This window comes from Geospiza fortis, unplaced genomic scaffold (assembly GCF_000277835.1).
Source record: "Geospiza fortis unplaced genomic scaffold, GeoFor_1.0 scaffold412, whole genome shotgun sequence".
NCBI lineage: Eukaryota > Metazoa > Chordata > Aves > Passeriformes > Thraupidae > Geospiza > Geospiza fortis.
The window spans coordinates 137,622-149,601 of NW_005054504.1; the positions used below are offsets into that span (position 1 = coordinate 137,622).

Sequence of the window (11,980 nt, forward strand, 5' to 3'; positions counted from 1 at the left end):
CCTGCAGAAAGACGAGATGGAAATCTTCAAATCAGAGGAAGAACATGATGGAGTCACAACTGGATTTAATTAATCCATTAATTGTTGTTAAATCTCAAAAACTGGATTTCCAGAAAGCTGGTTTTTCCTCCAAGATTTTGTACACAATCCATCTATTCCCTAGGGAGATAAGTTCTCTCTGCTGTTCCACAGCAGGCACTTCCAGGACCACCAAGAGTCACAGCGAGGGAGATGCACAGCAAAGGACAAAGTGTCCAGGGCCAGGCTGGACACTGGGGCTTGGAGGAACCTGGGACAGGGGAAGGTGTCCCTGCCATGGCAAGGGGTGGAATGAGATGAACCTTGAGCCTCAGACAGTCTGGGATTCTGGGGTTTAACAGTTAATTTTTGCTTCGGTTCAGGGCCCCGTTGCTGTCACCCAGCCATCTCTAAATCCAGCGTTCCCTGTGGCAGGAATGTGGGGATCCCAGGATGGCCCCAGACCAGGGTGTTCAGCTGGGCACCACAGCTCAGCCCCCTCGGGTGTTAAATCCCGGCTGTTCTGTGGAGCAGCTGAAAACCTGCCCCAGGATTTTGAACCCTGGTGTTTCTCTGTTGTTGACAGAGCTGATTATCTGGTGATTTTGCAGGAATAACCCCGGGCTGCTGCTGGGAAAGGGAGGAGCAGCAGGAGGAACGCAGCGAGGTGAGTATGACAAGAACCCACTGCAGGCCATGTTTGCAGAAGCTGTGCCCTCAACCCTGCCAAGATCACTGGGCTTGGCTTGGACTGAAGATGACCCAACCAAGTTTCTCCTCCACCCCACACCCCATCTCAAGGCAGACTTTGACTCTTCAGGAGAAAGAGCCCAAGAGAAGAGCCATAAAACCATAGAACCGATAAGCTTGGAGGAGATCTCCAAGATCATCTCCAACATCATCTGATGTTCCCATCCTCCCTGAGCTCCCAGTTCCTGAAGGTTAGAAGTGGCCAAGGGACATTCCTGCCTGTGTCCCAAGGTTTCTGCCGGGCTGGTGTGGCCCCAGCCGTGGTTGGGAGGCCGCCCTTCCCCTCCGAAGAGCCTAGCCAGGCGCACCCACCCCACGGCATGTCCTGGCCATGGCACTGAGTCAGTTCCTGTCCCCATGGCACCGCTCTATTCTCGAAGGGTGAGCTGGCTTTTTCCTGCCACTGGAAAATACACTTCTTTTACATCCTTATTTAATCTTTTTTCCATTGACACGGGTGTCTAGACTCCACAAAGGGCAGAAGGAAGGTGGGACAGCCCTTCTTCCCGGGCTGTTTCCAGCCCCAGTGGGATTGCAGAGTTGGCTGGTTCACAAAGAGCCCCATTCATGAGGTTGTTTTGTCTCCCAGGGTGACCTTTCAGGCCTAAAGATCTCCGAGACATTGACAATGCAACCAAAATTGGTTTCAGAGGGGCCTCTTCTGGTTTCCCTCCTCCTGTGGTGGAGGTGTGAGGACCTCACATCCCCTCCTGTCCCTCTTATCCAGAACATGGGAGCAGTTCCTTCCCCTTGAGCAGGACAGAAGGGCTCTGTGAGGCTCTCCCTTGAGGAGCCTGGACAACCTTCCTTGACCATAACCTCCAGCTTTAGTCATGAAAATACTCTTGTTGATAGCCCAATATAGATCTGATCTGTGATTTTTCAGCACATGTACCCCAATATTCAAATGTTTATCTCAGCCCTTTCTGACTGGATTTGCCACTTAAAACAGCAACTTTTTTCATCTCTCCACTTCTCTTCAAAAATATTTTGCTTCCCCTTAAATGATGGGAAACTGTGGAAATAGTAGAAATATTTTTTTGCCTTGATTTAAGTGAAAGATCCCATTTAAATCCCCTTTTCCCTAAGCTGTTCCTTTCTGGTTTGCTGGTACACAGGAGAGCTGTGGGTGGGGTAAAATCATGCCTGAAATGAAACCTCTCCTTGTCTCACTTCAGCAAAGTGAGAAATGCTTCCTACAGTGTCCCGAGACTGAAACCAACATTTTCTGTGAATAAAACCCAAAAAAAAATTATGGAGACAAAAAGGAAAAATGGATCCAGACAAAGCATCAGGTGAAGAACACAGTTTCTTGAGCCACTTTTAATTTGTGCCACACTAAAAAATCATTATTTGCAGCACAGGGCAGCAGCACCCCTGGTATATTTAAGCCAGGGCAGTTTTCCTTCACAAAAACGCTTTGTGATGTCTCAGCACCTCTCCAGATTTCCACTCCTTATCACATTCCCTCAGATTTTGGTGTTTATGGGGTTTTTCTAGTGATTAAAGGGTGAAATTCAGCCTTGGCATTTTTGAGCTGGTACCAGGAGCTGCTGTGAGGAGTTATCTTCTCCCTCCCTCCTCTTCCCCACCCTGGAAGTGTCACAATTTGATTTCCTCCTGACATCCTGCTTGGATCCTGCATGGCCAGGAACATCAACTTCCAGAACCCATTGCCCCACAAGGTTTTGTCACGATTGCACAGCTCTGTGTGAGATCTGTTTATTGAAAATATTTTATTGCTTTCTAAAAATCAGTTTTAATAAACTCCAAGGAGATACAGGAAGTAGATCAGCAAAATTATTGAACACACTTAATTCTCTAGAATTTTCTCTGCAGGAAGAGAGCCAGCTCTGTGAGGACAAGTTGAGGAGACCCCATTTTGCCAGAGTTCGTCGAGGTTGATCTCCTCCGACTGCACCACTTTAATCCTCAAATTCCAGCACAGCTTCAGGTGAAATCAAAGATCAATGGATTGGTTTCAGCTGGAGTTTGATCAGCACCTTGCACCTGAGTCAGGTAAGAATAAGACCAGCAGTTTTTGGAGATGAAACAAGCCATAACTGCAGTGTTTGCCAAGGAAAACTCCTCACGAAGGTTTGAGGCTCCTTCCCAACTCCTCCTGCTCAGCAGCCACCACTCCACACTGCCTGTCCTTCCTAAAAGGTCCACATCCTCCCATTGCTGCACTCCAGGAGCCATCCCACCATATCCCAGTGATGCCAGCAAGGTCATGGGTGAGCACATCTCCAACTCCTTCCCTGTATTTCAGGAACTTGCAGAGAAGCTGGAGAAGACAGATGACTGCCTGGAGTGGCTGGAATTCCTTCCTCTGATCCTATGGAATTTGCACTCTGGAGGAAACGTGCCATGAGATGGGAAGAGTTGGGCTGTAAGGCAAGAGACCAGCTCCTGGCATCCTCAAACACATGGAGATTGCCCTCCTGAAATTCCTACCACGGGAAGGGAGGGTCTTCCCTAAAGCTCCAGCACCTTTCATGATATAATATTGGAGTCATCCAGATGGGAATTCCACCCTGACACTGAGTGTGAAGTACAGAAATGGCACCTCAGGTCATGGCATTTCTTTGGGCTGTTGGGCTCTCCCAACAGAGGAAAGACCTCCCAAGAGGGGTCAGACACGGGTGACCTCCCTTGTGGAGAGAACACAGCAGGAGACACCCCCAGCTCCCAGCCCAGACTCTGCCAAGTCCATTGGATCCACCAGCAAAGCGCCTGGACACACCTCCCCTCCTCCCTCCCCACGTGGAGTGGCACCTGGGGACACGGGTCAGGGGGGCACTGGCAGTGCTGGGGGGTGGCTGGACTCAAGGACTGCGGAGCTCTTTTCCCACCTAAAGGATTCTGTGTGATTCAAGTTTCATGCAGTGATTTTCCCCCACCAGGTAATTCTGCACCGCCTGACCTCACTCCATGCCCCAAACGCACAGAATTCCCTCCCAGTGTCAGGGATGAAGCTCTGTCACTCCGGGCCAGCTATCACCAAAGGAAAGCTTGCTTTGGCCGTGGCTGATCTCCAGGGAAAGCTGGCAGTGTCCCCAAGGGAAGATGTTCCTACTGGGTGCCTGGGGTCTGCCAGGCAGCACCGCACTGGGATATTTGAGCAGGGTCCATAGGAAGATGAATGAGGCCCCCCTGCAGCTGGGAAGCCTCTCCCATTGCCCAATTTGGCCGAAATGGCATTTTCCAGCAGCCCATGTCCCGCTGAGCCCGGAGCTGTGGCAGTCAGAAGCGGGTGTGATGCTCGGGATCAGGATCCGGCTCCACCAAGGCAGCTCTGCCCACCCCGTTGGGCACAGCATGGCCACGACTCTGGAGCTCTTCCCAGCCTTTTGTGGGGCAAGCGCCACTGCTAGGGACCACCAGGTGTTTCTTCTGCACCTGCTCCAGGATCTGCAGCACCTGGAATGAGTAGACACAGCTGGGAGTAGGTTAGGAATTAGGGGAGAGCACTGATTTCTTCTCCAGCTGTTGAAATAATCAAACAGTCATAAATAATGGGTTGGAAGTGACCCTTAAGGGGGCAAGGACACCTTCCACAAGATCTTCTCTTCCAAGTGTCTGGCTCGGTTTTGGGATGACACAAATAATTTTTGCACTCAGAGGTCTCTGGGATGGGTGAACTTGGAGAGCCTGACCCACAGAGATCCATGACCTTGGATCTCAGAGCCCTTTCCATGGATGAATCAGCCCTGCCTTGCCCATTCCCCAGCTCCACAGAGGTGCTCCAGTGCTCTAGAGCAGGATCAGGACAGAAGCATGGAGCTCTGCTCTTGTCCCTCACAACAGCCTGGGATGGTGCTATCACTGACTTCTTGGTCACCTCACTGAATTAGGAAGCCCCAGGCTGAAACTCATTCAAGGGAGAAAGGGAATGGAATTGAAACCCAGCTGAATTTCACCTGAGACTTGGGGATGAGGCCGACTCGGAAGAATCCAATGTTCCCACTGTCGATCTTGGTGCAGTCCACCACAGTGGAGGCAATGTTCTCTGGAGAAGGCCCAGCACAAAGAACTGCATCCACCTAAAACCAGCAGATTTCCTCACCAAATTCCCCTTGGAAAGGGAGAGTTTTCCCTCCCAACGGTAAATAATTCCCATCAAAGGCAATGCTGCTCCTTCCTGCCCTGCTGCAGTGACACCAGTGCTAGATTTGGAGTGAATGAACCTCAAAGGAAGGACAAGGGAGAGCTCTGTGGGGTGAAGGTCAGCAGCACAGCACAGGCAGGTTTACAGCAGCCAAGGAGCTCTGGAGAAGTCCCATCCACAAAGAGAATGTGTATGACGTTTTGATTTTTGAGGAGTTAGAGGTGGTAGATTTGCACCATCTCTTGTTTAAAGCTGCCACCATGACACAAAATGTAAAAGTCCCAGAGTTCAGCAGTGAAATCTTAGAATCATGGAATCATCCAGAGTTGGAAGGATCCATAGGCACCATCAATCCAACCCCTTGCCCTGCACAGGACAAACCCCAACAATTCCACCCTTCCAAAGGCTCCTGGAGCTCTGGCAGCCTCAGGGCTGTGCCCACTCCCTGGGGAGCCTGGGCAGTGCTCTGGGGGAAGAACCTTTCCTGATCTCCCACCTAAACAATGAAAGGCCATGACCATGGCACTTCCATGAAAGCTCTAACAGCCAGCAATACTTTGGAGCTTGGCACCAGTTTTAGACCAGCCCCAGCCTTAGATGTGAATCCCTGAGTTCCCACAGCCCAATGCCAGCTGGAGCCCTGGCACATCCAGGCACCAGGATTTGCTTGCCTGTAAGCAAGAATGAATTTTTTATTGCTCCCATCATCCTGTGTTGGAATATGAACCCACTCATGTTGCCAAGCCATAACTACGCTGTGTAAAGCAGAAGAGTTCTGGTTTCACACCAAGACCCATGCTTTAAAATCTTATTTCCCTTTGACACCAGCATGAGGAGCATCCATGAGATTTTTTAAGTTAGAGCCTTTCCCAGATTCCTGATACCATCTATTGATTTGCCCTCTGGAAACAAAGTGGTTGCACTTTTCCATCCCCATCTCTTGGTTACCTTATCTCCCAGCTTGGCATACACTTGGTTGTGGTGGGTCGTGTCAGCCTCTCCCGTTGGGTTGGCTGATGTGACCACAATGGGGCCAACCTGGTGACAGAAAAACAGGAGTCAGAGCTCTGAGCAGGACTTTGGGGATAAAACAGGTGACTTGAGCTTTGAACTTCTTCTGTGACTCTGAAGAGAGCTCAGTGTGGCTCACCCAGGTGAGGCACCTTTTTTGCAGGCAACCACAGTCCCACCAAACTGCATTTGAGTGCCCAGCACTGACAAATTTGGGTTTACTGATGATGGCCATGAAATGACATCTTGCTTTCCAGCAATAGCACTTGCCTAGACCTAGAACAGTCAGGGTATCACAGCTCCTGTGGCCACCTTCTGCACCTTCTGAAGTTATTCCGGCCTCAGAGAAGTCCCTGCTTCCAACAGTGTGCTACATTGGAAATTAAACTGTGTCTGTTAAGGGCATTCTCCTGATTTCCTGACCTGGTGGTTGCTCCTTTCCCCCTCTTTGCTGCCATGGATCCCTCCCAGCTGCCTGCAGGCCCCAGCCCTTCTCAGAGAAGGGCTCAGGTCACTGGGCTGAGGTGCTGGACTCACCAAGTCGATGAGGTGTGTGGTGACGGAGCAGTCGGGAATGCGGATGGCCACACTCTGAGGGGTCCCAACGTACTTAGCAGAGTCCTTCATTCCCAGGAAATCCACCCATTCACCTGCACCAAGCAGAGTCACTCAGCACTTAGGGGTTTACATCAGCCCAAACACGGTGATTGTAACGGGAATATCCCTATGGAACATGTGGTGCTGCAGGGGTTCACAGTTTTGGGAATTTCAAACCCAAAGCTCTCCAGATAGCTTGGAATTAACAGCATTTCCTCACCTCTGGGAATGACCAAGCTAATGGGAGATGGCCAGGCAGCCTCCATGAAGTCCCAGAGGAGGGGAGTGAACAAGTGCTTGGCAGGTTCCAGCTGCCTTAGGCTGGAAATCCAGAGGGACATGGGGCGATCCTGAGCCTGGCGCTTGGATCTGGAACGAGGGAAGAAAAGGTGAGGCTGGAAGTAAGATGAGGATTTAAATTCAAGGAAAGGAAACTGCTGCAGAGGTTTAGAGCTAAGAGAAGGTGTGCAGGCTCTGCCCCAGGTCACCAGTCTGAAGAAGTAGGACTGTTCAACCACTGACCGTATGGGAAGGAACACTAATGGTTACTCCCAATCAGGAATGTCTATTTTCAAATCAAGGCTTTAACTACTTGTGTAGTGATGAGTAGAGGTCCCAACAGCCCAAGTTCTGAGGAAACCCCACCCATATGAGGGGCTCCACCAGAGCTTTTAGTTTGCACCAGAGAGTTTGCACCAGAGAGTTTACACCAGAGAGTTTACACCAGAGGGGTTTTGTTGTGGCAACACGTACCTCCAAGCAAGAACAATAACCCCCTGCCCCACTTGCCAAAAGTGGTTTGGGTTTCTTGTGGTGTCCAAGTTACCCAGCTCCATCAGCCTTCAGTGTCCCAGAACACAACCACAGCTCAATTCCCTCCTTTCCTCACCTGCATCTTCTCCCTCCCTTGCTGTTCCCACCGAGGCTGAGCAGCCTTGCTCTCAGGGGGTGCTGCAGCCAGCACTCGGCAGCAGCTCTGAGTTCTGGAAGGTTCCTGAGGCCAGCCCAGGTGCCAGGACTCACCGGTGAGCTTTCTCCACGGCGTCAGGCCGGCTGCAGGCGGCCACCAGCACGTACACAGTGTCCGTGGGGATGCCACAGGTGCCACCGTTCCTCAGGATATCTGTGGGCACGGGAACAGGGCACGAGCCTTGAGTGACAGGGGAGGGGTGCAATTCCCATGGCAGAACTGTCACACAATGTGCTGCTCTCCTCTCCTTGTCCCAGCTCTGGCAGTGCATTTTCCCAAGGGGATATCTGGCATTTAGGGAAGTTCTGGGCCAGAATGGAGAGAGCAAGGACCAAGCATTGGCTCTGCTCTCTCTGTGCAAAGCTTTGGGTGGTAGCCCCAGCCTGGAGGATTCCTGGGTCTCAGAGCAGATGAGGACACAGGGAAATGATGCAGGAGACACAGCAGGAGACACGCTGCTCTACTCAGCTCGTGACTCCTGTAACTTGGCCCACTTTACCAAAACATCCCCTCATCATCCAGGTTCCCACATCAAGGCCAGGCTGGATGGGGCTTGGAGCAACCTGGTCTAGCAGAAGGTGTCCCTGCCCATGGAACAAGATGGGCTTTAAGGTCCTTTCCCACTCAAACCATTCTGTGATTCTCTGATTGGGATAATGTTCTTTTAAGAGTGTTCTGCTACAAAACCTGCCAGAATTTCCCCTCCATCCCCACATCCTGCCCTCTGTTTTCCCCTTACCTGCGATTCTCTTGACTGAGGAAGCTTTCCTGGCAGGCAGGTGAAGGCACTTGGTCGTTCCTGCCCCGACACCACTGAGCTGCACCATGGGCCTCCCCACGGGCAAGCAGCAGCCCTCAAAGGTGCTGCTGGCCAGGGCAGCCAGGAAGCAATAAAAGCTCACCAGCCCAAAGATGAGGGTGGCAGCGATGTCGTATCCAGTGGGAAGAGCATGGATGGCATCCAGCAGGAAGCTGACAGCGATGAGCATGAACGTGAGGGAGTAGAAGAACCAGGCCATGTTTAAGAACAGTGAGCAGAAGACAATGAAGCTGTTGAAGAGCATGAAGGAAATGATGCCCACAGCTGCGTGGAAGCTTCTGGCAGTGCCACAGAGGCCACTGTACCTTGTCAGGCCCCAGATGATCCACATGACAGAGTAGAGGATGAAGGCACTGCTCTCCAGGGTTTTACCCCGGGCAAAGGCCACTGAGCCACCAAGGAGCTTCAGGATCCCACCAGCTACCACCACCCATGGAATGACCACGGTGGCAAGAGGAGCCTGGGGGTCTCCTGTGGCTGTTAGAGCAAAAGAAGCCAGGACACTGCAGGCATAGGTAAGGACCTCTGCATCGGCGTACTTGGAATAGCCCAGGTAGGGGGCGTGAAGGTCTGGCCCCTCCCGGAGCTTCAGGAGGCTGCTGCGAGCAAGGAGGGCCTTCACAGCACCCTTCCCTGTTGGGATCTTGGCCCTGGCCCTCACATTGTACAGGTGAATCAGAGCCACCAAGGCCGAGGACACAAAAATGGCCACAGCCACGCCTTGGGGGCCACCTGCAAAAAAACCCCTGGGGCTGCAAGCCAAGGCAATGCAGTAGGTGACAAAAACCAGCAAGTACAGGCCATCCACAGGGCTCTGAAGGGAGAGAAAAAGAGCCAAGACAGCAAAAAGAATGGAGAAAGCCACCAGGAATGGGGTTGGGAGAGACGGCTCCTCTGGCTGCCAGGCGGGGTACAGGAGGCAGTAACCCGCAGCCAGTTTGAGGATGGAAGTGAAGCCAAAGGCCGTGGCCATGAGAGCGTCCATTGCACGGTAGGACAGCACACAGATGCCAATCTGGTAGGTGCCAGCTGCCCACAGCCAGGGCACGTGGCCCAGGAAGAGCCTGTGGGTGACCCCCAGGAGCCTGCAGCAGAAGACACTGGCTGACAGCATGTTCAGGAGCAGCCCGGGGGCTGCAAAGGGGTTGGTGCTGCCCGAGCTGCCCCGGCCCCGCTCCTGGGCCTTCTTCTTGGCGAGATCCGTGCCAGGGAGGGCAAGGGTCCCTCTGGTCAGGAGGCGGAGGATCCTCCCCAGGGCAAAGTAGCCCCCAACCAAGCAGACACTGAGGTGACCGCAGGCCACGGCCGAGGGCCCGAGCGAGGAGCTGCAGTGGAGGGCCACCTCATGGGCGCTGGCCAGGGACACGGCAGCGGCCACCAGGCCCAGGAGGGGCTCCCCACAGAGGAAGCCCACCACGGCCAGCAGGAGCAGGGCCAGGGTGAAGGTGGCCAGGCCTGGCACCAGGGCATCGTGGGCATCCCCCGGGCCAGGCAGCGCTCCCTGCCCTGCCAGGATGAGGATCACTCCATAGCCGCTCCAGAGGGCTGACAGGGTCAGGCACAGTGCCACCAGCAGAGAGGCGTTCCTGAGGCTCCTCCGGATCCCTGTGGAACAAATAGAGACAGGGCTGTGGTTTTGGACAGGGTGTGGGAAGCAGGGGTTAGGAAAGGTGGGGAGCAGGATCACTAGGGCACAAGGATCAGCACAGGTCCTGCCTGATGATGGATTTGTCCTGGAGAAAAGGAGGCCACTCTTATCCCACTCTTATCCCACTCTACAACTACCTGGAAAGAGTTTGTAGTGAGAGGTCAGGCTCTTCTCCCAGGGAACAAGAGTCAGGAGAAGAGGAAATGGCCTCAAGTTGTGCTGGGGGAAGTTTAGATTGAGGATCAGGGAAAATTTCTGATGCAAAAAGTTGTCCAGCCCTGGCACAGCTGCCCAGGGCAGTGGTGGAGTCCCCATCCCTGGAAGTGTTTAAAGACACACGGATGTGGCACCTGAGGACATGGCTTAGTGGTGACCATGGTGGTGGTGCTGGTTGATGGTTGGATTTGACAATACTCAAGGTCTTTTCCAACCTGAACAAGTCTGTGATTTGATAATTCTGTGATTTCATGTTGCTAAGAGTTACAAAGAATAAATAATTCAACATTCGTTCTAGAAAGTGTGAGTTTTGTCCTAGGCAGTGATTTTCTTCTGTCAGCTAAGTAGAGGCACTTACCCACGGACATTTCAATCCATGCCTGCTGAAAGCACTCTCAGAAAGCCTGGGAGATAAATGTGTATTTAGTGTGTTAAAACTCTGAGATCCTGGTAGAGCGTTTGCTTAAAACAAACACTGATATCTTCTCTTGCCTATAGATGGAAAATTTGCTGTGCTGACACAGAGTCATTGAATGGTTTGGGTTGGAAGAGACCTCAAAGCTTATCCCATGGGCAGGGACATCTTCCACCATCCCAAGCCATGTCCAGCCTGGCCTTGGACACTTCCAGGGATCCAGGGGCAGCCACAGCTGCTCTGGACAACACACTCCTCTGGGAGAAGGGATGAGTGGCCCAGCGGGGCTGCCAGGGTTTGTATCCCGTGGGCAGAGCAGATCTGGATGTGCACAGCTGTGGGAGGGAGGTTTGGGGCTGGCCAGCCCCAGATCTTACCTGCATATGCCAGGAGAGCCGACACAAGCAGCAGCAGGATCCCCAGAGCCGTGCTGGGGATCAGCGGGGCCGCTTGCGCGGAGCTGTAGAAATGCACGGCCAGCAGGAGAGAGCCTGTGGGACACAGGGGGAAACACACAGAGCCTGTAAACCTGGCCCAAAACCCAGGGGACAATCAGGGCAGACAGAGCAGGGAACTGAGGGAAAATAACAGTGCAAGATCTGCAAATAGGAAAGCCTTAGGAGCTGGGGGAGTGTGGCTCGGTTTGTGCCCAAGGTCTCACTTCTTTCTGGGTGCCTGGTTTGAAAAAGTTTGGAATTAGTCACTTGAGGTTGCCCAGAGAGGTTGTGGTGCCCCATCCCATCAAGGTCAGGTTGGATATTGGGGCTTGCAACAGCTGGGTGCAGGGGAAGGTGTCCCTGCCCATGGCAGCGGATGGAACTGGATTATCTTTAAGGTTCCTTCCAACCCAAACCATCCTGGGAATATATGAAAGAGTCTGAAAGTGCTCCCCTGTTGCCAGATAAAGGTAAAAATCGATTATTCCAGTTATACAAAAAGCAGACAGACAACACACCCTTGCAGCTGATCCCTCCAGCCTTGTACTGATGGAAAACCTGCTGAAAAAATCCAGGAAGATGGAACACAAAGGAGGAGCAAGTGAAAGGGAGTGAACACAGAAAACAGAGCTGTGGGGAGAAGGGCTGGAAAAGGAAAGGGGAGGAAACTGCATCCAAACCGAGATGATTTACTACAGTGACTATAAAAAAGTTTGGATTTGCTTCCCTCCCAGCATGGAACGAGTACAAAACTTCAGGCCAGCCCTTGGAAGCCAACACAAATATTTTGTTGGCCGCCAAAGCAGGCGCAGGGATCTCTGGATAGAAAAGCTCACCCCAGGCAGAGAAGCCTGCGGATAAACAGCCTCCTTAGCCCCCTCGGAAAAGGAGGGTGTCCCGGAAAGCTCGTCCCAAGCCCGTGTCCCGTGCCAGGATGCCAGGAGCGGTCCCTACCTGCGGAAATGCCCAGGAGCCCGATGCAGGAAT

The 11,980-nt window shown here is 52.6% G+C and overlaps 1 protein-coding gene across 1 annotated transcript; it reads right to left on the reverse strand.

Moving 5' to 3' along the window:
* Positions 1-2,478: 2,478 nt before the first annotated feature.
* On the reverse strand, positions 2,479-11,975 carry LOC102044595 (the record flags this gene model as incomplete). Its single annotated transcript, XM_031063435.1, has 9 exons — positions 2,479-4,191; positions 4,692-4,814; positions 5,828-5,917; positions 6,428-6,540; positions 6,708-6,856; positions 7,511-7,610; positions 8,197-9,882; positions 10,934-11,047; positions 11,948-11,975. Coding segments are annotated over 9 exons (2,580 nt in total), but the record flags the coding sequence as incomplete, so codon positions are not given.
* Between the last annotated feature and the right edge of the window lie 5 nt (positions 11,976-11,980).